The sequence below is a fragment of the Cajanus cajan genome, chromosome 9, assembly GCF_000230855.2.
Source record: "Cajanus cajan strain Asha chromosome 9, NIPB_CcT2T_4, whole genome shotgun sequence".
Classification (NCBI taxonomy): domain Eukaryota; kingdom Viridiplantae; phylum Streptophyta; class Magnoliopsida; order Fabales; family Fabaceae; genus Cajanus; species Cajanus cajan.
In genome coordinates, this window is record NC_138525.1 from 44,893,593 (window position 1) to 44,921,455 (window position 27,863).

General features: G+C 40.8%; 1 protein-coding gene across 1 annotated transcript; it reads right to left on the reverse strand.

The window, feature by feature from the left end:
• Positions 1–250: 250 nt before the first annotated feature.
• LOC145952109 (uncharacterized) lies at positions 251–9,360 on the reverse strand. The gene is made up of 2 exons (XM_083064334.1): positions 8,940–9,360; positions 251–267 (listed from the first exon to the last, which is right to left on the reverse strand). Exons 1-2 carry the CDS (start codon positions 9,358–9,360, stop codon positions 251–253), a joined length of 438 nt encoding a protein of 145 aa, XP_082920460.1.
• Positions 9,361–27,863: the final 18,503 nt, after the last annotated feature.

Consider the following 27,863-nt stretch of genomic DNA (forward strand, 5'->3'; position numbering starts at 1 on the left):
TGAAATTTCCAAGCCACTTCCACTAGTACTACACGTGAGTAGGCTACCAAGGAGTTAGATATACCTAACCAGCTTCTTAATACTCCCTCCAAGCTTTACAAATTGGTTTAAAACTACAAGAGAATTGACAAAATTTAAACTAAACTAGAAAACAAATAAATGGCGGCTTTTGTGACCAATTAGTGACGGATTTATTGTCCAATTTTTCTAACACTTGTTCAAGTGTTTTAATCCGCCACTAACCCTTGAATTAGGTTGCTCCTGGACCTACACAATGAACACAACAAAAATAGTTAAAGAAGGCTGCTCACAAGGTGAAAGGAAGGTTCACTCAAGTGAAGGAAGTTTAGGAAAAGTTTGGTCACTAAATTAGGTCAAATTTTGTAGTCTTAATGTCCAAAACTTTTCCTACTCTTTGTTGAGTCAATGCTTGATCCTTAAGCAAGGATTTGAGGCCACTTCCAGCACAGGGAATTTAATGAAAGAAAACAAGACAAGCAACAAAACACAATTTGAATAACTTATACCAAAAGTAAAGAGTAATATGTGTATATGTGTAGACCCCTAAAATTGTCCGGGTCGGAAATAAAGCTCAAAGACTCTCAAAGACCGAAGGAAAGTCAGCCGGAAGGACTCCTGGAAGACCCTAGGATGATTCTTTGTAGGTCTAGAAGTCTTAGAGTAGCTTAGAATAAGGGTGTGCGAGGATTGGAGCTCAATACACCCTCCCAGAGGTTCAGTACGGCCGTACTGAGCCATTTGAACTGCAATACGGCCGTAGTGAACTCAATACGGCCGTACTGAAGTTTTTGAACTTCAGTACGGCCGTACCAAATTCAATACGGCCGTACTGTAGTTCAAAATGGCTCAGTACGGGCCGTACCAAATTCAATACGGCCGTACTGTAGTTCAAAAACCCAGTACGGGCCGTTTTGACCTCCCAGGCCGTATTGCGCCTCAATCCTATAAATAGGACGTCATTGGCACGTCCTCCCACACTTTTTCCACACTTCTGGACCCTCGTGCTGAGTATTCTTGGGTTTTTGAGCTATTCTCTGCCCTAGAAGTCTCTCCGAGAGCCAATCCGACGAAGTTCTTGAGTCATGAGCCATTAGCTTGAGACTCGAACAAGTCGAAGGGAAATCTCTTTTATTTCCATAGTAAAAATTATCTTTAGGGAAAGGAGCGAGCGGACGTGTAGTGGGAAGGAGCGCCAAAAGGCCTCCTAAACTTCGTTTTGAATATATAAAAGCACGCTTCAAAGGTTTATTCCCAAAATCCTTTCTTTTACCACTTTTTGATTGTTGCATTACACGTTTAAAGCTTTCGTCATGTAAATATTTTACTCATAATCGTTTCTAATAAATGGGGGTAATTTAGTAACTTTACGCTATTATTTATGAAATAATCTGTCATAGGGAACCCGAAAGGGGCGTTGTGGGGTGCTAACACCTTCCTCACACGTAATCGACTCCCTTACCCAACTCTGGTTGTAATGGCCGAAGTTGATTTGCGAAAATCAATTGCTTTATATCTTTTTCCAATGTTTTGAGTAAAACATTGGTGGCGACTCCAAGAACCCCTTCTTTTTGCGAAAACCATTAATCCATGGAGGGTCCCGCTTGGGATTAACATGGATGGGTGAGAATCATTTAACAAAATTGTTAGTTCGTTGAGATCTCAGTTTGAGAATAAGTCGTTCTAACAATCCATCATCTTTCAAAACTTAAAAAGAGTCCGACCATCGTCGCGAATGCCAATGTCCGTTTCAGCGGGTGGCGACAATATGACAAGACTCAAAGAAGTTCAACAAGTAAAACTGAAAATTAAGACTCCAAAGAAGGCTAGCACTCAGTTAGGAAGGTTCCTAGATAGGTACTAAGTAGATTAACAATACAAAAAAAATTTGAAAGCAATTGGATAAGTATAAACCAAATAGTAGTCAAAACAAGCTAAGGAATCAAGTGGATTTTTGTAGTTGTACGCCTCTCAGCTTTTACTCTTTAAATTGCTTTCTATATTTTTTTTTTATTCTTTCCTTTTCTAAATTCAAATTAAGATTCCAGAGAAGGTATTTGCCTTTTGTTTTCAAATTTTTCAAGATTCCAATCTATAGAAACCGAGACTACAAGTTAGTCAAAAATCAAGTGAGAAATGATGAAACTAGTGCACTAGGTTTTGTGTTGGATTCTTTTTGTACACTTTTCTTTTGAACTTTTGAACTTTTCTTTTGTTTTAGGCTCTGTATTCTCCTCTGTTTTTAGCCTCTTTACTCTTTTAAAATTTTGAATGCAAAAGATAGTGCACTAGAAGTAGGATTAAGCACTTGAAATTTTGAGTAACACAATTTTTTTTTGAGAATTTTTAATAGAAAGTGATTTGAAAACTTAAGTACACAATGGAAACCTAACTCTAAAGAAATTTGCTAGAACTAATAGAAAATTATGAACTCAATAAGGCAAAATAAAAAGCACATATAGGTAGGCACAAATGAACACAAACCGAGACCAAATTATGAGACAATGTACTCAAAGAAAAATTAGGTCAACATGTTATTAAAGGAATTCTTAAACATATAAGGACTAAACAAACACTCTAAGACAAAACATAGATTCAAAACCAAAATCTAATGCACATGCATGACGTCCAATCACGGACACATACAAGGAATGAAGAGACTCAAATAAACTCAAAATAAGCACAAGCAAATAGGTCCTAAAACATTGATTGTGGAAGAAAATCAAAAACAATCAACAATGGATCTATAGAACACAATTATTCAAAATAACAGATTCGAAATAGAAACTCAAATAAGACACAAGAACACACAAGAACAACAAGAAGAACACGGACACAAAAAGTGGAGACACTTATCTCCTTGAAGACCTTGCTCTTGATACCAAAATTGATGGAGGAGGTAAGGAGGAGTGATTGGATGTTCCTCTCCTATTCTTCACCTAGTCACGGATCTTCTTCAAGGAGATGGAGTCCGAAACTTTAAACACTTGTTGGAGGAAGATTCACGGATAGGAAGAGGCTTAAGCCTTGAATGGAAGCATCCAAGCTTAAGGTGCAAGGGAAAGCTCACTTCAAAGAGGAGGAAAACCTAATGGATTCCTAAAAGTGAAGCTCTCTCTCAAGGTGACTTTCAAGGGAAAATTGGGCTGAATAAACTCTCCAATTTTATTAATCTCAAAAGTGCATACAAAGTGGTAAGGAATAGCTTAAGTAGCATCCGGTTATGCACACTTTTGGGCGCCTAACTCAAAGGCTACATGTGGCGCCCAAAATTTGAATTCAAATTTGACATTTGAATTCAAATTTTGGCTCCCATGTGCTACTTCGAAATTTTAGGTACCAAGGTGCATTTAGGTTTGATTTGAGAGTTATTTAGGGTTAATTTGAGTGGCACATGTTCAGCCACCCATGGTGCTAAACATGTGACTCAAATGTAACTTAAATGACTTCCAAATTAAACCTAATTTAACCTAATTAGCCTACTTTAGTATTCCTTGTATTTTCCTATTCTAATGACCTAAATACATTGGTCAAACAAATATAATGGAAAGGAAAAATTACAAGAATGAAAATGAGCCCAATATTGGGTACCAAAAGCCCAAAGGTCCATGAAGCCCAAAACTAGGCCCAACAAGCCTAAAACCTAAAATGCTACTCTATGTGGTCCAAAATACAATACCAAAATATATTCAAACTATGCTAACAAAAATATAATAAGAATGTTCAAAACAAGTTAGGCCCATGTTGAAACTAAGTATGGGCCTTCCAAGCCCATAGGGCCCATTGGGCCATGACTGGCTCAATCTTCCATGTCTAGCCCACTCCTCTTGGATCTTTGAGTGTGTCACCTCTTGCATTCCCAAGTATGATTCCATCATCATTCCCAAGTATGATTCCATCATCATTCCCAGGTATGATTCCATCATGGTTCAAAACTAAGAGTCACTTCTCCTCAATCTTCAAGAGGAAAAGGGCATATGATACATTCAAGTGTTCATGAGGAGGAAGGGCATCATACCCAACCTCCAAGTGATATCCTTTATAGTAGTCATCACAATGATGATTACTATCAAAGAACCCCAAGGCAACATAAACATAGGGAGTCTTCTAATAGGGAACCCCACATCACTCTTCCCCCATTCCATGGCAAAGATAATGTTAAAACTTATTTGGATTAGGAAATGAAAGTAGAACAATTATTTTCTTGCCATGGAGTGAGTGAAGAGAGAGAGGTTTTTTTGGCAACCCTTAGCTTCCAAGGGCATGCCATGTATTGGTGGACCTCCTTAGAAAAAGAAAGGAGAATAAACCATGAGCCCCTAATCCAATATTGGAATGAGCTCCGTAGTGCCTTGAGAAGGAGGCATATTCCTCCATACTATGACCGAGAGCTTATGGATAAGCTTCAAAGATTGAAACAAAGGGTCCTCTAGTGTGGAAGAATATAGGCAATCTATGGAGTTACTAATGATGATGGCTGGGATTAGGGAGGAAGAGAGGACCACAATCTCAAGATTTCAAAGTGGTTTAAACCTTGAAATAAGAGACAAAGTTGAACTTTTACCTTATAGAGATTTAAATGAACTTGTTCAACTTTGTTCAAGGGTGGAGTATCAACTTAAAAGAAAAACTTTTTGAAAAGACTCCACTCCATCTTATTCCAAGAGTTTCAAGAAGGAGGGCCACTCTTCCCTACCTTATGCCAAAGACGAAAAAGAAAAAAAAGAAGAAAAAGAAAATTCATCTTTTAAAACACCTTCCAAAGAGTCTAGGTCAAGTGAAATCAAGTGCTTTAAGTGTCTTGGAAGAGGACATATTGCTTCTCAATGTTCTACAAAGAAAACCATGGTTTTAAAGGCCCAAGATCACTATAGTAGCCTTGATGAAGCTACTTCATCTTCCTCTAGTAATGAAGAAGAAGCCATAGAATCCAAGGAAGAGATTTTACCTTGTGAAGGAGACTTACTTTTGGTTAGAAGGCTTCTTAACATTCACTCTAGTGACATTGAACAATCTCAAAGAGAGAACTTGTTTCAAACAAAATGCAAGATTTTAGAAAATACTTGTTCTCTCATTGTAGATAGTGGATCAACTTCCAATTTTTGTAGCACTAGATTGGTTGATAAGTTAGCTTTGACTACAAAATCTCATCCTAAACCTTATAGAATGCAATGGATCAATGAGGAGCGAGGTATTGTAGTTAACCAAAAAGCAAGCATACCAATCACCATTGGTAATTATAAAGAAGAAGTTTTGTGTGACATTGTGCCATTGGAGGTTAGTCATGTCTTGCTTGTGAGGCCATGGCAATTTGACAAACAAGCAATCCATGATGGCCTCACAAACAAAATAAGTTTCCAACACTTAGGTAAGAAGTTTTTGTGGTGTCCTCTATCACCCTCTCAACTGAATGAGGACTAACTCAAACTAAAAGCTAAGAAAGATGAAGAAGAGAAAAGCAAAAACAAAAAGAAAAAGAAAAGAAAAGAAAAGAATTTTCCCTTTGAAGAGAAAGAAGGGCTAGGTTCAAGAGAACCTTAACCCTTGTGTCATCCTCATTCTTTTGGTGCTAAAGAAAGATGGTAATGGAGGATGAGCACCTTTTTTTTTTTAAAAGCCATCATTGAATAAAAGGCACCCAATCCCTAAAATAGATGATTTGGTGAATGAATTGCATGGGGTCAATAATTTTTTTAAATAGTGACGCCTCTTTGGCTCTCTCCTTTCCCTAGCACTTTCATTAAACAAATTATGTACTTAAGGATTGCATAGCTAAGTTTTAGTATTTTACTTCCCTAATTGTGGTTTCACATCTTTTTGAAGGATCAATAGAATGGAAGAGCTTAAAGATTTGAAGTCAAATCCTTCTCAAGATGGAGGGGATGATGGAGGACCATCCTTGGTACTTAATGTGAGACCCATCACATGGTTCAAGGCTAGAAGATTGGAGAGATACCATGTATGGATCCATCTCCTAGGCCCAATTTGAGTAGTATAGAATTTTATTACTTTATTCCAATTTTACCCTTGTACTTTGGGGTATCTTAGTCATAGGATTTATTTTCTTTTGTATTTCCCATTTTACCCTTGTATTATGGTGTGCTTTAGATCATAGGTTTTTAATTTTGGGCTAAGGTATTTAATTAGGGAGCTAGACGCATTTTTGGTGGTGTTTGGACATGTTTTTGGACTTAGAAAGGCTTAGGCCCAAGTGGAGGGCAAAGGTTGCATGGTCTTATCATGCAACTAGATGTAGCCTAACTATACCCAAAGATTCCATCCTTGGCCACCAAGTTGCATCTAGGGTTAATTTGGGTTTCATTTAGTGTGCATTTGGCACCCTAAATGCAACCCTAGATGCCTCCCACTCCTATAAATACCCTAGGCACCACACCTTGTAAATACTTTGGAAATTGAATATAAAGAGAGCATTTTGCCTTTATATCATCCTTAGTCACCTTGGCTATTTTCGGCCACCTCCCATCCTATCTCCCCCTTGAGAGCTAAACCCTAGAAGTGGCCTTCATCTACCTTGAAGTGAGCCAAAACCTAGAGTGCCCTCTCATACCTTTCATCAAACACTTCACCCACACTCTCCATTTTTGTCCATTCTACCATATTCCTCCTCTAAACAAAATGCCTCCCTTGAAGGACTTGATCCAAGGAGTCAAGGTGATGGAGGAGGCCCATGGGCTAAGGGTCCAACTACTAGGGCTATGGCAAGAAGGATGCATGAAGAGTGGGCCCAAGCCCAAGGGAAGCCCGCCACTTTATTTTGTTGGGTTTTGTCTCAAGCTCAATTAGATTAGGGTTAGTGTAGGATTGGGCCTTAGTGCCTTGTATTTTCTTTTGGGCCTTGTATTTCCGGCCATATAGCTTAGAATTTGCATTTAGAGGCCATGTGAATTTAAGGGTATTTAGGTTGCATGTGAATTTTCATTAGCATGTAATTAAAATCACATTTGAAGTGCATTTCGGCCATGTGCAACACATGCACATGGTGTGATCTGAAATGCAACTCAAATTGATTTCTAATTACATGCCAAATGAAGAAGCACATGGTGATCCGGGTTTTAGGCACCAAAATTTGAATTTTGAATTCAAATTTTGGGCGCCTAAGGTTAAGTGAACCTTACCTTGGTTCCACTTAACCTTAGGTTAACCCTAGGTCACTTTAACCAAATTCTTCCCTATAAATCACCTTGGCCGAGAATTGTATGTCACTTTGGATTACTTCAACCAAATTTCGTCCAAAAGTCACCAAGAGAGAGCCATCACTTTTTAGAAACCCTAGTTAGGTTTTCTACCTTTTGAAGTGAGCTTTCCTTTGTTCCTTAAGCTTGGATGCGTCCATCCATAGCCTAGGAAACCTTATATCCGAAAATATTCCTTCAATCAAGTGTTCTTACCTTTGGTTCAACTCTCCTTGAAGAGGATCCGAGCATAGGTGAAGCTAAGGAGAGGAACATCTATCACTTCTCCTAGTTTTTTCCATCACGAGGTGTCCTCACATTGATCAACCAAACCATCAATGCTAGTAAGGATGCCATCAGGAAACCTAAATTTTCTAAGAAAACTACTAATGATCTAGTAGTAGTTTATGAACTCAAAGTGAAACAAAATTATGAGCATATACCAAAACTATGGATCTCGGCCAAATCCAAAAAATATTTTTCAAGATGCAATTCAAAATTCAAAACGGATCAACAAGCAAAGCTAGGAAAGATGAACATAAAAAGAACTACACAATACTACTAAACATGGATTCAAAACAAAAAGACTCAAGCATATGATGACCGAATAAAATTTCACGTAAGACTAAAAAAAAAACAAAAAGTTCATAGGCAAAAAATTTCCTAATAGGCAAAGAGAATGGAGCATGATTCATGGAAGCATATAATAATGAAGCATAAATGAATCATTCAAGCAATCAAGAAACTAGATCCATCAAATTTTAAGGCAAAAAATAGATCTAGGAAGGATGAAACTCTAACGTGACAAGAACTCAAAATTAATAAGAAGAACACAAGATGAACACAAGACAATTTTGAACCACGGATCCACACTTCAAAGGACAAGAACAAAGACTTATCTCTTGAAGAATCGGATGCTCTTGATACCACTTGATGAGATTCCTCTTGGAAATCTCAAGATTGGTTCAAGCCTTCACGGAATTCCTTGGAAGAACTTCAAGGATGGAGACTCCAAAAAGGCTTCAATGTGACCTAGGCTTGCATAAAGCTAAGTTCGTAGAAGAAATGATGGTTCTAGCTCTACAAAGAGAAGTTCTCAAGAAGGGTAGAGACTAGGAACAAGGTGACTTCGGAGAGGGGAGTTTTAAGAGAGAAAAACTCATCAAATAAATTCCAAAGTGAATTACACGGATGGGTCATAAGGATTTATAAGTGATAATTAGGTCAAGGTAACCATGGGTTAGCCTAGGGTTAAGTGGAACCATGGTATGGTTCACTTAACCTTAGGCGCCCAAAATTTGAATTCAAAATTCAAATTTTGGAGCTTAAGCCGGATCACCCATGTGCAAGGCATTTGGAATGTCATTAGGCTTCCATTTGGATTGCATTTCGGATCACACCATGTGCATGTGTTGCACATGGTCGAAATGCACTCCAAATGTGAATCTAATTACATTCTAATGCAACTACACATGAAACCTAAATAACCCTAAATTCACATGACCTCTAAATTAAATCCTAAGCTAAATGGCCGTGAATACAAGGCCCAAAAGAAATACAAGGTACTAAGGCCCAATCCTACACTAACCCTAATCTACTTGGGCTTGAGTCAAAGCCCAACAAAATAAAGAGATGGGTTTTTCTTGGGCTTGGGCCCACTCCTCATGCATCCTTCTTGCCATAGCCCTAGTAGTTGAGCCCTTGGCCCATGGGCTTCCTCCATCAAACGAGCTAGTTGCTTAAATCTCATAGCATACTTTGAAACAGACATGTTCCCCTGTTGCAATCTCATGAACTCCGCCTCCTTAGCATATCTAACGCTATCTGGGAAATACTTTTCCAAGAAAACTCTCTTAAAGTAATCCCAATCAACAACCATATCTTTGCTCTCCATCATCTTCTTGGTGCCTCTCCACCAGTACTCAGCCTCACCTGCCAGCTTGTATAACGCATAGGCCAACTTCCTTTTCATAAAAGATCTCAAAACGCTAAAGATCTTCTCCATCTCGCTCAACCATTGATCTGTCACATCAACAACTGAATCCCTCTTGAACTGAGGAGGTTGATATCTCCTAAACTCTACTAAATCTCTCCCATCCTGAGAGACCACCGGTCTAGCTGCCCCAGCCGCAACTCTACCCACCTCCATCTAAGCAAAGCGAGCACTCTACTACTGCATCGCCATGGCCATCATCTCTATGGCCCTAGAGATATGATCATACTGAGACATCACCATACTAAAAGAATCCAAAGATTCTTTTAGTAACACTATACCACCATAAATCACCAAAACTAACACATATCAAAGATATGATACAACAGAAACCTAGAAGGATCACTCCGCACAAAGTCTCCAACAGACTCGATCAGCTCTGATACTGATGGAATCATGCCTAGGAAAGCAAGGGGTTACAAATTGAAAGAGCCAAGAGGAATGGGCTATACATGAAGGTTTGGGCCAGTCAAGGCCCAATGGGTCCGATGGGCCTGGAAGGCCCAATTTGAGCTTCACATGGGCCATATCTTGTTTTAGCTATTTTCTTATGTCTTGTATATATCATGTTAGTATAGGTTTCCTATATTTTGGGTCTTGTATTTTGGACCACATAGAGCAACATTTTTGGACCATAGGCTTATTGGGCCGAATTTTGGGCTTCATGGGCCTTTGGGCTTTTGGTACCCAATATTGGGCTCATTTTCATTCTTGTAATTTTTACTTTCCATTGTATTTTCTTGGCCATTGTATTTAGGCCATTAGGTTAGGATTATTGAGGGATTACTTAAATAGGTTCATTAGGCTAAACTAGATTTAATTTAGAAGGTATTTAAGTTGAATTTGGGATCACATGGATGGTGCCACTTATGGCTGACCATGTGCTTAGCCAAATCAACTCTTAATGCTTCCTAAATCAAATTAAGATGCATGAGGGCACCTAGACTCACGGACTTGCACATGGGAGTGAAAATTTGAATTCAAATTTCAAATTTGAATTCAAATCTTGGGGATGTTGGCACCACATGTGGTGTTTGAATCTTGGCGCCAAATGCTTCCCTAGCCGAGCCTATATATGCATGATCCTTCATAACTTGTAATCACTTTTGAATATTAGAGAATTCTGAGTTTTACTTCAGCCAAATTCTCTCCAAGAGTCACCGAAATCTCACTAACCCTAGACTTAGGAAAACCTCCATTCCTAAGCTTGAAAGTGAGCTTTCATTTGGATCTTTAGCTTCGATGCTTCCATCCTTAGCTTAGGGATTCTCCTACCATTCCATTCATCTTCTTCCATCCTTTAATCCGTAGCAAGCTCAAGGGAAAGGTCTTCATATTCGGAGAAGGTCACAAGAAGCAAGAATCACTCCATTGCTTCAACCTTACTCCATCAAGTGGTATCATGAGCAAGGTTACTTCCTTGAGCTAAGTAATCTCTTTTCACCAATTTTTTTTTGTGTTTTTTTGTTCTTCTATGTCTCAATTGTGTTTTTTTGTTTGTATCTAAATTCTTGTTCAAAATTTTTGAGAGATCCAATTGGTGTGATTGTATTTGAAAATCCGGCAATCACATTGAGTCTAGGAATTCTACCTTGTCCGGTTTTCAATTTGTTTGAGTCACTTCTTATTTCATTGTTTTGATTCGGCTAATTTTTTAATATGCATGTGTTTTGATCTTGTTTTTTGAATCTTGGTTTTGTCAAGTTATGTTATTCCTTTAAATTGTCAAAATATTCAAGATGTGCTTGTATGTTCACTTGTTGCAAAATTTTTTAGTCTTTTGGAATTTGGCCGAGATTCATTTCTATTCATATGTGCCTTGCTTGTTTGCTTTTCTATTTGCATAATTGAGTTTATGTTCATCATTAGATCATTGGTGAACTCTTAGTGTTAGGTTTCCATTGTGTACTTGAGTTGTCAAATTTACTTTCCCTATCAAATCTTGAATCATTAATTTGTGTCTTGAAATTTTAAGTGAACTATTCTATTTCTAGTGCACTATTTGTATTGGATTCAATTTTTTAAAAGATTGTTTGCTGGAAAACAGAGAAAATACAGAGCATATAAAATCAAAATAGTTTTAAAAAAAAAAAAAGAACAAGAGAATCTAACAAAGTTTCAAATTATAGTGCACTAGTTCTTCAAATTTCACTTGAAATTGATCACTCTAGTAGATCCAGTTTCTATACATTGGATTTGTGAAATTTTTGAAACAAAAAGGCAAGTGTCTTCTCTGGAAAAGAAATTTGAATTCAAAAAAAGCAAAAGGATTAAAAAAAGAATATAAAAAAATATATAGCAAGAAAAGCCGAGAAGAACAATTAGAAGAAAATACACTTTATTTCACAAAGTAATTGGTCTACTAGTTTGCTTTCACTTTTCTAATTGCTTCCAAAAAAATTTTAGTTTTGTTAATCTACTCTAGTACCTATCTAGGAATGTTCCTAATTGTGTGCTAGCCTTCTTTGGAGTCTTAATTTTCAGTTTTAATTCTTGGCTATCTTTGAGTCTTGTCATAAATATTTAACTCTTCAATTTTGGTATAAGCTTTTTAAATTGTGCTTTTGTTGCTTGTCTAAGTTTTCCTTGAATAAAATTCTGGGCTGGAAGTGGCATCAAATCCTTGCTAAAGAACCAAACTTTGACTCAACAAGGATAGGAAAGGAGTTTTGAAACAAGGACCTTAAAATTAGACCTAAATTTGGTGACCTAAAACTCCTAAAACTACCTTCACAAGAGTGATCAATCCTTTCATCTTGTGAGCAGCCTTCTTTCACCTATTTGTTGTGTTCACTGTGCAGGTTCAAGGAGCATAAAAGGACCAAGGTTGGAGGTGGATTAAAGCATTCAAAGAAGTGATGGAAAAATGTGGCTGAAAATCCGTCACTAAAGTGGTCACAAAACTGTCACAACTTTGTTTTTAGGACTAGTTTAATTTCTTGCATTTTTTTCTTGTAAATTCAATCAGTTTGTAATAGCTTGGAGGGACTATTAAGAAGCTGGTCAGGTATATCTAATCCCTTACTCACGTGTAGTACTAGTGGAAGTGGCTTGGAAATTTCATATGTTTCAAGCTTCCACTTAGGGAAAATCCGACTAGTTGCTTGATATTGTTTTCCTTTGAGTTGTTTATTCTTAGTTTGTTTACTTTGTTTTATTAAATCGACTAGCATGAGTAGAATTTAAATTGCTCACGTTTAGTTGTAATCAAAAACACTTGAGAAAACCATCAATCATTAAAAGTTTGTGAAAACAATTTGTAGAATTGAGAATACCACAAGGAAGTTTAGTGATCTCACTTGAAAAGGCTTGGTTATTAAGTGGCTCTTAGTAGCTCACCTCCCTTAATAGTGCAATTTGTACACTTAGACTTCCAAGTGTTAGCCTTGTTCCTAGAAAAGACCAAAAATATTTTCTTTTTGCATAACATATAAAACTCTTTTTGTTTAATCATGAGAAAACACTACTTAGGTATTAGTGAATCAAGCTCTTCAAAATATTTTTTGCAATCTACTCAAGAGCTTAAGCCACTAACACCTTGGACAAAAGCAAGAAGTGTTAAAAAGAGAAAAAGAAAAACTTGAAAGAGAAGCACAAATTGCAATTTTGGAGAAAGAAATTCTTATTCTTAAACAAAAGGAAGAAAAACTTTTAGCAAAAGAAAAATTGAGAAAAACAAGAGAAAAAGAAAGAAAAAAGGCATTTCTCTTAGGGAAGAGTAAGGAGGAAAAGATCTCCTCTAAAGGATTTGTGAGTGAAGAGAGTTGTTCTAAAAACCATTTGCAAAATACTCTCTTCATACATAAAGACCTTAACTCTTACCCTAATGTTACCACTAGTCATGAAGTAGAGATTTTAGGACAAAATATTTTAAAGAAAAACGAATCTCAACTTCAAAATGTAGTGAAGAAGGAGTGGACTACACTTAGTTCTACTTCTTGTACTACTTCCTTGGAGGTGCCCAAGAAAGATAGCTTCCCTCTCTTTAGGACTCCTTCTACCTTAGTTGTTCTAATAAAGCATCCAAATTTTGGAATATATTGTTTGATAGATACATCTTGTCATATTTCATATTCTATTTTTGATCTTATGGGAAGTTCATCTTTATTTGAACTTAATTTGCCTCCTTCCCTACAAGACAAAAATAGTTTATATGACTTTCAAGATTTCATGGGACATTGTCTTTTTACAAGTATCTAACAAACAATATGATTCAAAATGGTTTAGGAAGTTTTCTTGTAATATTTTCTTTATTCTCTAGGGCATGCCTAGGTCACCATTTAGGGAACCTTAGGCAAGATGTTTTAGTTGTTAGAGATAATTCTTTTAATTTTTATAGTCTTAGTTTCATTACATTTCTAGGTTTTAGCTACACACATAGACTTTGCTTAGGTAAAGAGCCTATATATACCTTTAGAGGGTCTAGTGTCTCTAGTGTCAATTTCTTTGCTAAAATGATTCATATAAGGGTATATCCTTCATTTCCACCCAATGAACATGTCAACTCTCATGCATGGTATTTTATTCTTATAGGTGATGATGTTTATCATAGAAACCCTCATGATTTGAGGACAAATCCTTTTCAAGAGGGAGGGGATGATGGAATCATGCCTTGGAAAGCAAGGGGTGACACATTGAAAGAGCCAAGAGGAATGGGCTAGACATGAAGGTTTGGGCCAGTCAAGGCCCAATGGGCCCGATGGGCCTGGAAGGCCCAAATTGAGCTTCACATGGGCCATATCTTGTTTTAGCTATTTTCTTATGTCTTGTATGTATCATGTTAGTATAGGTTTCCTATATTTTGGGTCTTGTATTTTGGACCACATAGAGTAGCATTTTTGGGCCATAGGCTTATTGGGCCTAATTTTGGGCTTCATGGGCCTTTGGGCTTTTGGTACCCAATACTGGGCTCATTTTCATTCTTGTAATTTTTACTTTCCATTGTATTTTCTTGGCCATTGTATTTAGGCCATTAGATTAGGATTATTGAGGGATTACTTAAATAGGTTCATTAGGCTAAACTAGATTTAATTTAGAAGGTATTTAAGTTGAATTTGGGATCACATGGATGGTGCCACTTATGGCTGACCATGTGCTTAGCCAAATCAACTCTAAATGCTTCTTAAATCAAATTAAGATGCATGAGGGCACCTAGACTCACAGACTTGCACATGGGAGTGAAAATTTGAATTCAAATTTCAAATTTGAATTCAAATCTTGGCAATCTTGGCGCCACATGTGGTGTTTGAATCTTGGCGCCAAATGCTTCCCTAGCCGAGCCTATATATGCATGATCCTTCATAACTTGTAATCACTTTTGAATAATAGGGAATTCTGAGTTTTACTTCAGCCAAATTCTCTCCAAGAGTCACCGAAATCTCACTAACCCTAGACTTAGGAAAACCTCCATTCCTAAGCTTGAAAGTAAGCTTTCATTTGGATCTTTAGCTTGGATGCTTCCATCCTTAGCTTAGGGATTCTCCTACCATTCCATTCATCTTCTTCCATCCTTTAATCCGTAGCAAGCTCAAGGGAAAGGTCTTCATATTCGGAGAAGGTCACAAGAAGCAAGAATCACTCCATTGCTTCAACCTTACTCCATCAGATACCATAAAAGTGTAATGACCCGCCATGGTCTCTATACTTAGTGGAATCGCACTACTACTAGTGAACTAAGAGAAATATTAAAATTGAAAAACTCATACATACAGGTGTATAAATATAATAACTACGTTTCTATGTACAAAATATAATACCATATATGTACAGTCATTCCAAAATAACATCACCCTAGTACCGGTCAAGCACACACAAAATAGTTACCCAACATGATGGAAGAGCATGGGCTAAAGGCCCAACCACTAGAGCAATGGCCAGGAGGTTACTTGAAGATTTGACTGCTTCAGAGCTTAGTGGGCCCAATGGGCTTGGTGGGCCTAGGGTGCTTCTCACTTGGGCTTTGATTGATTGAACACCATGTTTAATTGTATTTTTCTTAGTATAGGAATTTACTTTGATGTTGGTCTTGTATTTTGACCATAGATTAGGGTTTAGGTGTCTTGGGCTTAATTTTGGGCTTCTTGGGCTTTGGGCTTTTGATACCCAATATTGGGCTCATTCTTCTTCTTATATTTTTTCCTATTCATTGTATTCATTAGACCAATGTATTTGGGTCATTAGATTAGGGTTATAAGAAGAATACATTAATAGGAAAATTAGGATTCATTTAGGCATCATTTAGAAGTAATTTGAGTTGAATTTGAGTCACATGGATGGCATGGGATGGGTCCGGCCATGTGAGCTCCAAATGCACCTCAAATCACTCCTAAATGACTCCTAAATGAGGTTGGCATCTGAATTAGTCATGTTGGAAGCCAAAGTTTAAATTTCAAATTCAAAATTGAAATTTAAACTTGGCGCCAATTTGAATGATTCAAATTGCCGCCCAAGTTAACCTAGTTCTTTCCCTATAAATGTATCTTCTCCCACCTGTAGACCCCTAAAATTGTCCGGGTCGGAAATAAGACTCAAAGACTCTCGAAGACCGAAGGAAAGTCAGCCGGAAGGACTCCTGGAAGACCCTAGGATGATTCTTTGTAGGTCTAGAAGTCTTAGAGTAGCTTAGAATAAGGGTGTGTGAGGATTGGAGCTCAATACGCCCTCCTAGAGGTTCAGTACGGCCGTACTGAGCCATTTGAACTACAATATGGCCATAATGAAATCAATACGGCCGTATTGAAGTTTTTGAACTTCAGTACGGCCGTACTGAATTCAGTACGGCCGTACTGTAGTTCAAAAACTCAGTACAGGCCGTATTGACTCCTTAGGCCGTACTGCGCCTCAATCCTATAAATAGGACGTCATTGGCTCGTCCTTCCACACATTTGGAGCATTTCTCCACTCTCTGGCTGAGTATTCTTGGGTTTTTGAGCTATTCTCTGCCCTAGAAATCTCTCCGAAAGCTGATCCGACTAAGTTCTTGAGTTCATGAGCCTTTAGCTTGAGACTCGAACAAGTCGAAGGGAAATCTCTTTGATTTCCATAGTAAATATTATTTTTAGGGAAAGGAGCGAGCGAACGTGTAGTGGGAAGGAGCGCCAAAAAGCCTCCTAACTCCTTTTTGAGTATATAAAAGCCCGCTTCGAAGGTTTCTTTCCAAATCCTTTCTTTTACCGCTTTTTGATTGTTGCATTGCACGTTTAAAGCTTTCATCATGTAGATAGTTTACCTATAATCGTTCTAATAAATAGGGGTAGTTTAGTAATTTTACGCTTTTATTTATGAAATAATCCGTCATAGGAAACCCGAAAGGGGCGTTGTGGGGTGCTAACACCTTCCCCACACGTAATCGACTCCCTTACCCAACTCTGGTTGTAATGGCCAAGGTTGATTTGCGAAAATCAATTGCCTTATGTCTTTTTCCAATGTTTTGAGTAAAACATTGGTGGCGACTCCAAGAACCCCTTTTTTGCGAAAACCACTAATCCATGGAGGGTCCCGTTTGGGATTAACATGGGTTGGTGAGAATCATTTAACAAAGTTGTTAGTCCGATGAGGTCTCAATTTGAGAATAAGTCGTTCTAACAATCCATCATTTTTCAAAACTAAAAGAAGAGTCCGACCATCGTCGCGAATGCCAACGTCCGTTTCGGCGGGTGGCGACAGATGGCGACTCCGCTGGGGAAGCCTCGAGAGTCAGTCCCATTTAGTGATGGATTATTTCTAAAATGATAGTTTAAAATTACTTCATTACCCATCGCTTGTATGATAATATGTTTTACCTAATTGGCTTTAATAACTGTTGGGTGTTTAAATTTTCGCAATTGTTTGAAATATAAATTGCACACGAACCTTTGCACACAACAGTTCCCTCTATACCCGGGGGCATGAGTGGAAAGCCATAGGGAGTGGATGCTAGTACGGCCGGTTGTCGAATGGGTCTATAGGTGCCCGTAGACCGTTGTCGGAAAGCATCACTCAAGGTGAAAACCATGAACTCAAGTCCGACAGTGCGTTGGAGCTTTCCATCGACTTACGACGAGAGGGATTGGGTCCCTATAATGGGGGCACCTTGGGGGCCTTAGACCGGTGAGAACAGGTAGAACCTCCTTGAATATGCACTTGTATGTAGGATACCCCTACCTCGTGATTCGCTCGTGACTGTTCGTGGATGAGTGAATTGTTTGTGCATTGTTTATGTGACATTGTTTGAGCATACATTGCATTCTTTAAACATACAACATTCCCCTTTTAAAATAAGAATAAATAGGAATAAGAATCTTCCATTACATGGTGTTAACATCTACCCTCATCACATTCATGTAGGTAGTTTCCCTTTTCACCCAAAAATACAAAAAAACAAAATACCCAAAAAAGAAAAAGGGTTATTTATCCAAACCAAGCAATACTGATAGACCATGGGCCAAGGGCCCAGTGACCAGAGCTATGGCTAGGAGGATACAGGAAGAGCTGGATCTTGAGAAGACTAATGGGCTTGTTAGGCCCAAGATAATCTTCACTTGGAATGCTCTATCATGAAGAGAAGGCCTAGTTCTATTTGTTCATATTGTACAGTTTATACATAGTCTATTGTGTAGGTTATTTTTGCCTTTGTATTTGAGAGGCACTTTATTTGCTTTTTCCTATTGTATGTATATTGTTTTTAAGGTAGGTTACTTGGAGAGTTTATCTCCATTTAACCTCCCCAGTTGACACATTCATTTTGTATTTTTTTCAGTAGGGAAAAGGGGGTACATTTAGCAAAGCTTGAGGTATGACTAGTAATTGGGCCAGAATTGGGCCTAGGCTAAATTTTTGATATTGGACTCATTCTGCTCCTAATTTTTCATAGATTTGATGTAGCTAGGTCTCATCATCATATGATGAACCTAACTACACCAAATCAAGATTTTGCAAATTAAATCAAGGAGCAAAATAAGTGCAAGGCCGCCTAGCTCTCTTCATGGCCGAATTCATTAGAGTTCCTTCTTGAGTTTTTGAAGCTTGCCTTGCAAGCTTCTAAACTCAAGTAAGGTAAGCTTACCTTACCATGGTTCTTAAGTGAACCATGGTCAAGGTTAGCTTCCCTTGCAAGCTTGCTAAAACCATAGGAGTTAAGTAAACCTTACCATGGTTCCTAGTGAACCATGGTTTAGGTTAGCTTCTCCTAGAAGCCACCTCTTCTCTATATATTTGTAAATACCTCCTATGTACTCACTTTTGATGAATTTGAGAAATAAACTTCAGAATTTCTCTCTCAAGAGTCCTCACAAAAACCGTAGAGAAACCTTTCTCTCTAAGGTTTCACCAAAGATCTTCAACCTTTGCATTGGTTCCTCAAGCTTCTACATCAAGCTTAAGGAAAACCGAACCTACTTCCAAGACTTCTTCTCCATTGAAGAATACTTCAAGGAGCTTCAAAGAGTCATTGAAGTCAAGACCTCAAGAACATTCACGGTCCTAAGGATGGAGAACTTGAAGATCATCAATCTTCTCCAAGTAGCTCCATCAAATACCATGCATCATCTTAGGAGCATCTTGAAAACATGATAATGCTTAGTTGAATAAACACAATGCATGCATATTCAACGCCATCATCTCACATCATGCATTCTTATTGAAGATCATGGAGGGATCTAGGGGAGTGCAAGGGCAGTTGAAGAAAGTGGACTTCTTGTTATACCGTGCCGAGAGGTTGGACCATCTCTGTTCTTTGATGCCACAAGAGGCTCGTGTTGAGTTCGAAAAATCATATGGAAGAGTCCTCGATCTGATGAAGATATGTGTGGATCCGGCGTTTCTGAGAGCATTGGTTCACTTTTGGAGTCTCGATCTGCATTGCTTCGAGTTCCCCCAGTTTGACTTAGTTCCTACTCTCGAGGAGTACGAGCTCATGCTGCGATGGCCCAAATCAGCAGGGGTCTATGTTTTTCATGGTAATTATGTGGCCGTGGAGAGGGTCGCTACTCAAGTCAAACTACCATCACGATCATCTGCCTTAGTGGGGAACGGCAGTATCAAAGGTTGGAAGCTCGCTATGATTGAGGATCACCTTTCTTCCTTAGCTGGTGAGGGAGATTGGTTAGCTTTCAACAAGACTCTAGCGTTAGCCGTGTTTGGGACAGTCCTATTCCCCTTTCACGCTAACACAGTGGACCATGCCGCTATGGATGCTTTCTTCGCATGGGACGTGCACATGAAGAGTCCCGTGCCTGCCATTCTTGCCGACACCTTGCTTTCTGTCAACATATCTCAGCAGAAGCAAGGGAAAATTATCCGATGCTGCACCTCCTTGTTATATGTGTGGAGTATCACACACTTCTACGCCTCTAGTCACATGGGGACTTTCCCCGATCCGTTGAGGAGCTTTTCGAAGATCCCCGTACGCCGCCGTTATGCTTCTGAATGGAAGGAAGAGATGGAACAGTGGAGCATTGAGCACTTCACATGGGTTTGTCCTTGGTTCCGTCCGAGCAACGTATTGATGAGATGCGGCAGTTACCCAAGCGTACCTTTGATGGGCCTCAGAGGTTGCATAGCTTATTCACCTAGATTGGCTATGAGGCAACTTATGAGGACTCAGATTGTTCCTACTAAAGAAGAGCTTGGAGGATTGTGTTTCTCCTTTGATTCCGAGCATCAAAGGGACATGCACACTGTCGTTAGAGCGAGGGAGAGACCAATCTACGAGGGAGATCGAGAGCTTGGAAAGCCTCGGGTATCCGTCTCCACCGACTACGAGACTTGGAGGAGCGAGAGGGGAGTGCCCCAACCACCCACCTCTTCCGCAACCGCAGTTACGAGGAGGTTGCTGCAAGAACAAGTCAATGCCTTGACCAAGAAGCTGGAAATCATGGGAGCTCAGATGAGAGTTCTTGAGGAGAAAAACGAAGAATCCAGTTTCGCCATTGACGGTCTACAAAGGCAGTGCAAGAAAAAAGACCATGAGATAGAGCGGCTCAAGGACGAGTGTGCTAACCTTAATGAGAAGGCTATTCGGGCATCCAAAATGCCAAATGTCGAACCGAGTAGTCAACTCCGAGATGTCGACGCAAAGATAGCACGCCTTGAAGCCGAGTACGCAAGGCAGGCACAGTTGATCAAGGATATGCAAGATGATCTACTCTCGACTCGATCCAATGCGCAGCAATGGCGGGAAGTTGCTCAACAACAAACCGCAAGCCTTTCCGATTTTCGCAAGAAGGAAAGGGAAGGATTAGCACATATGGCTAAGCTCCAAGAGGAGAAGGATCGAGCCGAAGACGAGCTTAATGAGCTGCAAGCCATGATCAACTACTATATTCAAAAAGCGAAGGACGCTCAAAAGATTAGTGATAATATGAGCCAAGCGGTCCATACGCAAGCCGAAGCAATGGCCCGTCATGTAGAGGAAGCCGAAGTTGAATGGAGAAGAAACATGAACCCGCCTGTGGGTTTCTATCGGCTTTTCTCATTTTGTAAAAATTTGCTTCGAAGCATTGTATAATGAGTTGTACACTTTCTTTGATTAATAAATCGAATTTTTGAGATCTATGAAATCTTTCAATTGCCTTTGCATTTCATAGTCATTCATTTGCATACATCTCTCCTAGTAATTCATTAATAACATTAATAAAAAGAAAGGATTAATCGATGCGTATGTTCAGAATGGATCGCACGCCGTTTGTTATTAAGTGTAAGCCAACAACCGCGCCAAGCGAACGCACATCAACTCCGTTGTTGGTAATCAAGACGAATAAAGGGGAAGGTCCGACACCGTTGAAGATCACTGCTCCAAGACCTTTTCCCTACGAATCGAATAAAGTTGTGCCATGGATATACGACATCCATTCTTCTGCCGACAGCGATATCTCTAACATCGCTGGACTTGGGGGCATGACTAGGAGTGGCAGGATCTACACTCCCGAAGATCTTCATGATAAAGCTCCCAAGAATAAAGGAAAGGAAAAAGAAAAGGAGAAAACCGAGGAAAATAAAGAATCCGAGGAGGAGACTGACGAGCTGTTAAAATATATCCGACAGAGCGAGTACTCCATCGTGGATCAACTTCATAGGACGCCAGCAAAGATTACTCTGTTATCGTTGATCCTAAGCTCCGAACCGCATCGGCAAGCTCTGTTGAAAGTCTTGAACGAGGCGTACGTGTCGCACACTATCTCCCAAGACAAGTTTGAGGGGATTGTTAGTCACATCATGGCTAATGATCACCTCACTTTCACCGATGAAGAAATCCCCGTTGAGGGACCGAATCACAACAAGCCCTTGCACATCTCTGTAAAGTGCAAGGAATATCACATCGCTAAAGTCTTGGTGGATAATGGATATTCCTTGAATGTGATGCCAAAAAGAACGTTTGATCAAGTGGCAATCAAGGGAATCCAAATGCGCCCGAGCAACATGATCGTCCGAGCTTTCGACGGTTCTAAAAGAGAAGTGGTGGGAGAAATCAATCTTCCAATCCAAATTGGATCCACCATCTTTAATGTCGAATTTCAAGTGATGGACATTACTCCCGCGTACAGCTGTCTCCTCGGCCGACCTTGGATTCATGATGCGAAAGTTGTTCCCTCTACGCTCCACCAGAAAGTCAAATTCATAGTGGGTGACAAGCTGGTGACTGTACAAGCTGAAGATGACATACTCATCAGCAAGCCATCTGCCATACCTTACGTGGATGCAGCAGAGGAAGCTCTAGAGACCGCCTTCCAAGCATTGGAGATTGCCAATGTCGAAACGTTTCCCCGAGAAATGAAGAAGGTAGCCTACATGCTCACCAAGAACGGATACTTGCCTGGACAAGGACTTGGCAAGGATTCCCAAGGAATTCCCGAGCTACCCATTATTAAGGATAATCCGGGGAAACAAGGGTTAGGATACAACCCTAATAAAGATCAAAGGACGAAGAGGAACCAAGATCCTTCTCGACGTTCTTTAAGCCAGATCTTTAGGAAGGTCGGTTCACAAGCGTCAAGGTCGGTCGTCGTCATCAAGTGCTCTTCTTCTTCCGATAGGGATGTATAGACCTGATGACTGTTAGAGATCACTCCTCGGGGATAGCCCGACCCCCGAGCCTCGATAGGGCACATGTTTCCGCTAGAATTATAATAAAATCGTTCTTTATTAGTTCTTATTGCTTCTTTTCTTGCTTGCAATAAATTTCTAGACCACATTATTTTTAACCCTGTTTGAATAAGCATGAATGAGGTTAAAATCGTCTTAATAACAATAAACCCGCATCATTTTTATGTGGAAGTGTGTGTGACAACTTGGAGCACCTTTCCTTGGCCTCGACTAGTGCCATCATGGATAAAAAAGAAATCCTTTAAGGACAAAATCCTAAAAACAAAAAAAGCTCGGCAGGAAACCCAAAAAGGGGGCTGCGCAAAAATAAGAGCAAAGAACCCGCTAGGAATCCCACGAAAGGGTGACCTAGGCAAAAATTAGGGTTGCAAAAATGAACAAAAACAAAGGTCCGCTGAGACGCCACAAAGGGGTGTTTTAGGCAAAAATAAGGACAATCAAAAAGCAAAAGAAATCCATGATGGTACCATGAGCTGAATTCAAAAAGAAAGGTTCAAGGGAAACTATCTAAGTTTTCGAATCACAACGTCAATAACAATACTTTCTTAACTTCATAAGTGTTTAATCAAACAAGCCTAAACACATGAGCCTACCTTGGCCATCCATTCTTACAAAAACCGTTTTCAAAACAATAATAATCCCCTCTAAAACACAAACTTTTGAACAAAAATATCTTTCCTTTCTTTTCTCTTGTCCCAAAACGATTTTAGAATAATCTAGTGGAAACATGGAGATATAGTGGTCAATAGGAAGGTTGATACATCTTCTAAAGGAAGGGAAGGATCACTGGGTTGATGACACCAATCTCGATATAACACGCATCATTCCTCGGTTACAGAAATCGGCAGCGCACAGCCCGTCTAGAGGAATGGCAAAAATCCAAGCAAAGAAACGCATCGGTTAATTCTTTTGAAAAATAAATCAAATAGAATTAGGTGCATCATACCGCATACATGCATACAGATGATAGGTGTACTGGAAGATCACTTATTCTCTGTTTATTCCAACAAAAAAAAATGAACTTCAGAAAAAACAATGCGCTCGTACCATGTTCAGTACGCCCGTACTAAAATTAGGGTTATGAACAAATTTTCAACTCAATACGGGCGTACTGAAATGAATACGGCCGTATTGGCCATAACGACCACACCAATACGGGCGTATTGAATTCAATACGGCCCGTATTGGCCCATTCTTTTGTACATCAACAGTAAGGTCAATACGGCCGTACTGAATTCAGTACGGGCCGTACTGACCTAATTTTTTCTATAAGTACGTCCCTCCTCCTCTCATTCCTCTGCATACTTTATCTGTGAGTGTGTTTGAGATCCCCCCGATTCCGAAAAATGGTCGAGTCTTCAAGGAAGAGGCAGAGGGTCCCTGCGCAACTTGAAATGATCGCGCGGCACCATGAGAGGTTGGATTTCCTCGAGTCATTCGTCTTCCAGCCGTCGAGGGTGCTCGACTTCAGCATCCTTCGGGCGATGGAATGGGAAGATGAGGTCAGAGGCTACATCGATGCCATAGGATGGGGGTTCCTTCTTGATCCCCACCCTAAGATCTATCCGACCGCGACAAAGGAATTTCTGGCTACCGTCGGTGTCACAGAGTCGACGAACAGCTCCGGTGCAACGGTCTACTCTGTGGACTTCTGGATGAAGGGAGGATACCGCTCCCTGACACTGGATGAATTCAACGCCCAGGCTGGTTTCTTTCGGCGAGCCGATCAGTTGGAATATCGGGACGCTGTCTGTGAGTGCCCTGATAATCTGACCCCGATCGAGATGTGGAGAGAGGTCACGGGTCAGATGGATTATCACGCTGGAGTGAAGGGTACCCGGCTCCCGACTGCGCTCCGGATTTGCCACAAGCTGATCACCGGCTCCATCCACGCCAGACTGAAGAGTCCAGAGTCAGTAACGCGGCAGGATCTGCTAGCTCTTTACTGCATGGCCACCGGGCAGAAGGCCAACCCCGGATTCTTTTTTCTCGAGCATGTAAAGAATCTGGGGGCAAGAGAGGGCAGCGACGCTCAGCGAGGATACATTTTGGTCTCTACGTTTCTTTCACGACTCGCCAAGACTTGGGGGTGCCCTGATGGCGTAGATGCGGGGGAGTTGGCACCCAAGCCTATCAATGCTGCCACCCTGCTCAATATGAAGATCATTGCTAAGGCAGGGAGGCAATATATACGTGCGACCACCCACGACACCTTCAGTGAGCTTTTCAAGAACATCGAGCTCCCGGGTGAAGGGGACACGCAGGCAGAGGCCGACACCTCGCAGCAAGACAGGGCCTACTTTGATGCTCGTTTCGACGCGTTGCAGCAGAGCATCGACGCCCGATTCGACAATGCGCAGCACAACATTGACACCCTGAGACAGGATTTTGACAACCTGTCAATCTGGCTGCATCGTCGCTTCCCAGACCCTCCACAGGATCCGCCGGCAGAGGAATGAAGACCGGCCATTTGCTGTGTTTTCCTGCTTTTTGTTTATTTTGATTGATCGGGCTGTGCCCCACTCTTGTTATCATCATTGTACAAATTTCATTCCGTTTGATTAATGAAATTTTCCACTTTCGAGTTCAAAATTCTTTAGCACTTTAATTTCTGTACAGAAAAAGTCGAAAAAGCCGAAATCGACAAAAAAGGCAAAAAATTCAGAAAATCCAACAATCGTACAGAATAATTGAGCCTGGAGAGGCTTGCCGAAATAATACTCCCCAGAGACATCTCAGCTTGCACTCTTGGGCCGAATTCCCAGTGAAAGCTATCAGAGCAAGATCAGCAAGATTCCCCAATGGAAGCATGATCATCCAAACAAAATATCCGAGTCAAAGGACTTAGACTTCCTTAGTGGAAGATAGCTTTCCAACTCGAGCGACGAGTGAAGCTAAGCCTGAAGAAGCTTTCTAAATAATACTCTGGGATACATAAGATCCTCAATCCCCATTCGCCTACTCAGAGGCACTCCTTCAAAAAGAGAAAATCCGAAAAGATCAATAACCATTCCCCAAGCGGAATTCGGTATTCAGCTAAACACCGAACGTCAAGATAATCCGCCTAACAGAAGAGGCCAATCAAGATCAATACGACAGAATCCCCCAGCGGATAACAGCCTACGCAGAGGCAACAAAACCAGAAAATCAAAAAAGTCACCCGAATAAGGATAACCGGGATACTCCACCAACGTCGAAAGGACGTCAGCCAATCATAAGGCATCGCTCACCTCAGAAAGAGCATCTTTGTGTCTGCATCCCCAAGGAATCAGAATTTCCCCAGTGGGCACCAACTACGCAATGGAAAGTTGGGACACAAGAACCTATGAGTAACTGCACATCCCCTAGACGGATCCCTGCGTTATCTAGCCCTCAGCGGCACCAAAATCAAAAACAACCGTCGAAGCAGCATCGTGGACTGTGGAGACAAAATCATCACAAATCCCTGGAGAGGGCAAACTCACGCTACCAAAGTGACCAGAAGCACGGAGGTATGCAACCCTGGGGAGGGCAAACCGCAGACCCTGGAGAGGGCAAACTCACGCTACCGAGGTCGTCAGAAACACCGAGGTATGCACGAGCCTGGAGAGGCGACGACTAATACTCAGCTACCGACGTCGTCAGAAACACGGAGGTATGCAGCTGCCAACGTCGTCAGAAACACGGAGGCATGCAGACCCTGGAGAGGGCAAACTCACGCTACCGAGGTCGTCAGAAACACCGAGGTATGCACGAGCCTGGAGAGGCGACGACTAATACTCAGCTACCGACGTCATCAGAAACACGGAGGTATGCAGCTGCCAACATCGTCAGAAACACGGAGGCATGCAGACCCTGGAGAGGGCAAACTCACGCTACCGAGGTCGTCAGAAACACCGAGGTATGCACGAGCCTGGAGAGGCGACGACTAATACTCAGCTACCGACATCGTCAGAAACACGGAGGTATGCAGCTGCCAACGTCGTCAGAAACACGGAGGCATGCAGACCCTGGAGAGGGCAAACTCACGCTACCGAGGTCGTCAGAAACACCGAGGTATGCACGAGCCTGGAGAGGCGACGACTAATACTCAGCTACCGACGTCATCAGAAACACGGAGGTATGCAGCTGCCAACGTCGTCAGAAACACGGAGGCATGCAGACCCTGAAGAGGGCAAACTCACGCTACCGAGGTCGTCAGAAACACCGAGGTATGCACGAGCCTGGAGAGGCGACGACTAATACTCAGCTACCGACGTCATCAGTGTCGCCACCGGCCCGAAACGGGCTTTCGGCATTCGCGAAGGACGGTTGGACTCTTTTATTTGTTTAAAAATATGGATTGCTAGAATGACTTATTCTCAAACTGAGACCTCGTCAAACGAGCAATTTTATTAAATGATTCACCAATCCATATTAATCCCAAGCGGGACCCTCTATGGATTAGTGGTTTTCGCAAAAGGAGGGTTCGTGGAGTCGCCACCAATGTTTTACTCAAAACATTGGAAAAAGGGATAAGGCAATTGATTTTATAAATCAACTTTGGCCATTACAACCAGAGTCGGGTAAGGGAGTCGGTTACGCGTGGGGAAGGTGTTAGCACCCCACAGCGCCCCTTTCGGGTTCCCTATGACAGATTATTTCTAAAATAATAGCGTAAAATTACTAAATTACCCCCTTTATTATGAACGATTAAGAATTAAATATCTACATGATGACTTATTAAATTATGCAACAAACAGAAAGCGGTAAAAGGAAGGATTGAAGGGAAACCTCTTGAAGCGTGCTTTTATATATTGCAAAAAATGAACTGGGAAGCGTTTTGGCGTTCCCTCGCTCTACAAGCCCGCTTCTCGCTCTCCTAGAACAAAATTTTAACTAAGGGAATCAAAAAGATTTCCCCTCGACTAGGTTCGATCCTCAAGCAAAATGGCTCGGGGCTCAAGAACTTCGTCGGATCAACTCTCCGAGTGATTTCTAGGGCAGAACACTGCTCAAAAACCCCAGAATACTCAAGGAGAGGGTTGAAACTATGTTCAAAATTGTGGAATGACGTCCAATTGACGTCATATTTATAGGGAATAGGCGCAATACGGCCTACAGGAGCAGTACGGCCGTATTGAAATTTTTGAACTTCAATACGGTCGTATTGAGTTCAATACGGCCGTATTGAAATTCAGGAATTTCAATGCGCCCGTATTGAGTTCACTGCGGGTGTATTGAAGTGTCAATACGGGCGTATTGACTTCAGTACGGCCGTATTGAAGTTTCAGAAACTTCAATACGCCGTATTGAGTTCACTGCGGGTGTATTGAAGTGTCAATACGGGCGTATTGACTTCAGTACGGCCGTATTGAAGTTTCAGAAACTTCAATATGCCGTATTGAGTTCACTGCGGCCGTATTGAAGCTTCAATACGGCCGTATTAGGTTCAGTACGGCCGTATTGGGCTTCATTCCCTCCACTTCCTTATTTTGAGCTATTCTAAGACCTCTAGACCTACAGAGAACCCTCCTAGGGCCTTCCAGGAGTCCTTCTGGCTGATTTTCCTTCAGTCTTCGAGAGTCTTCAAGCTTTATTTCCGACCCGGACAATTTTAG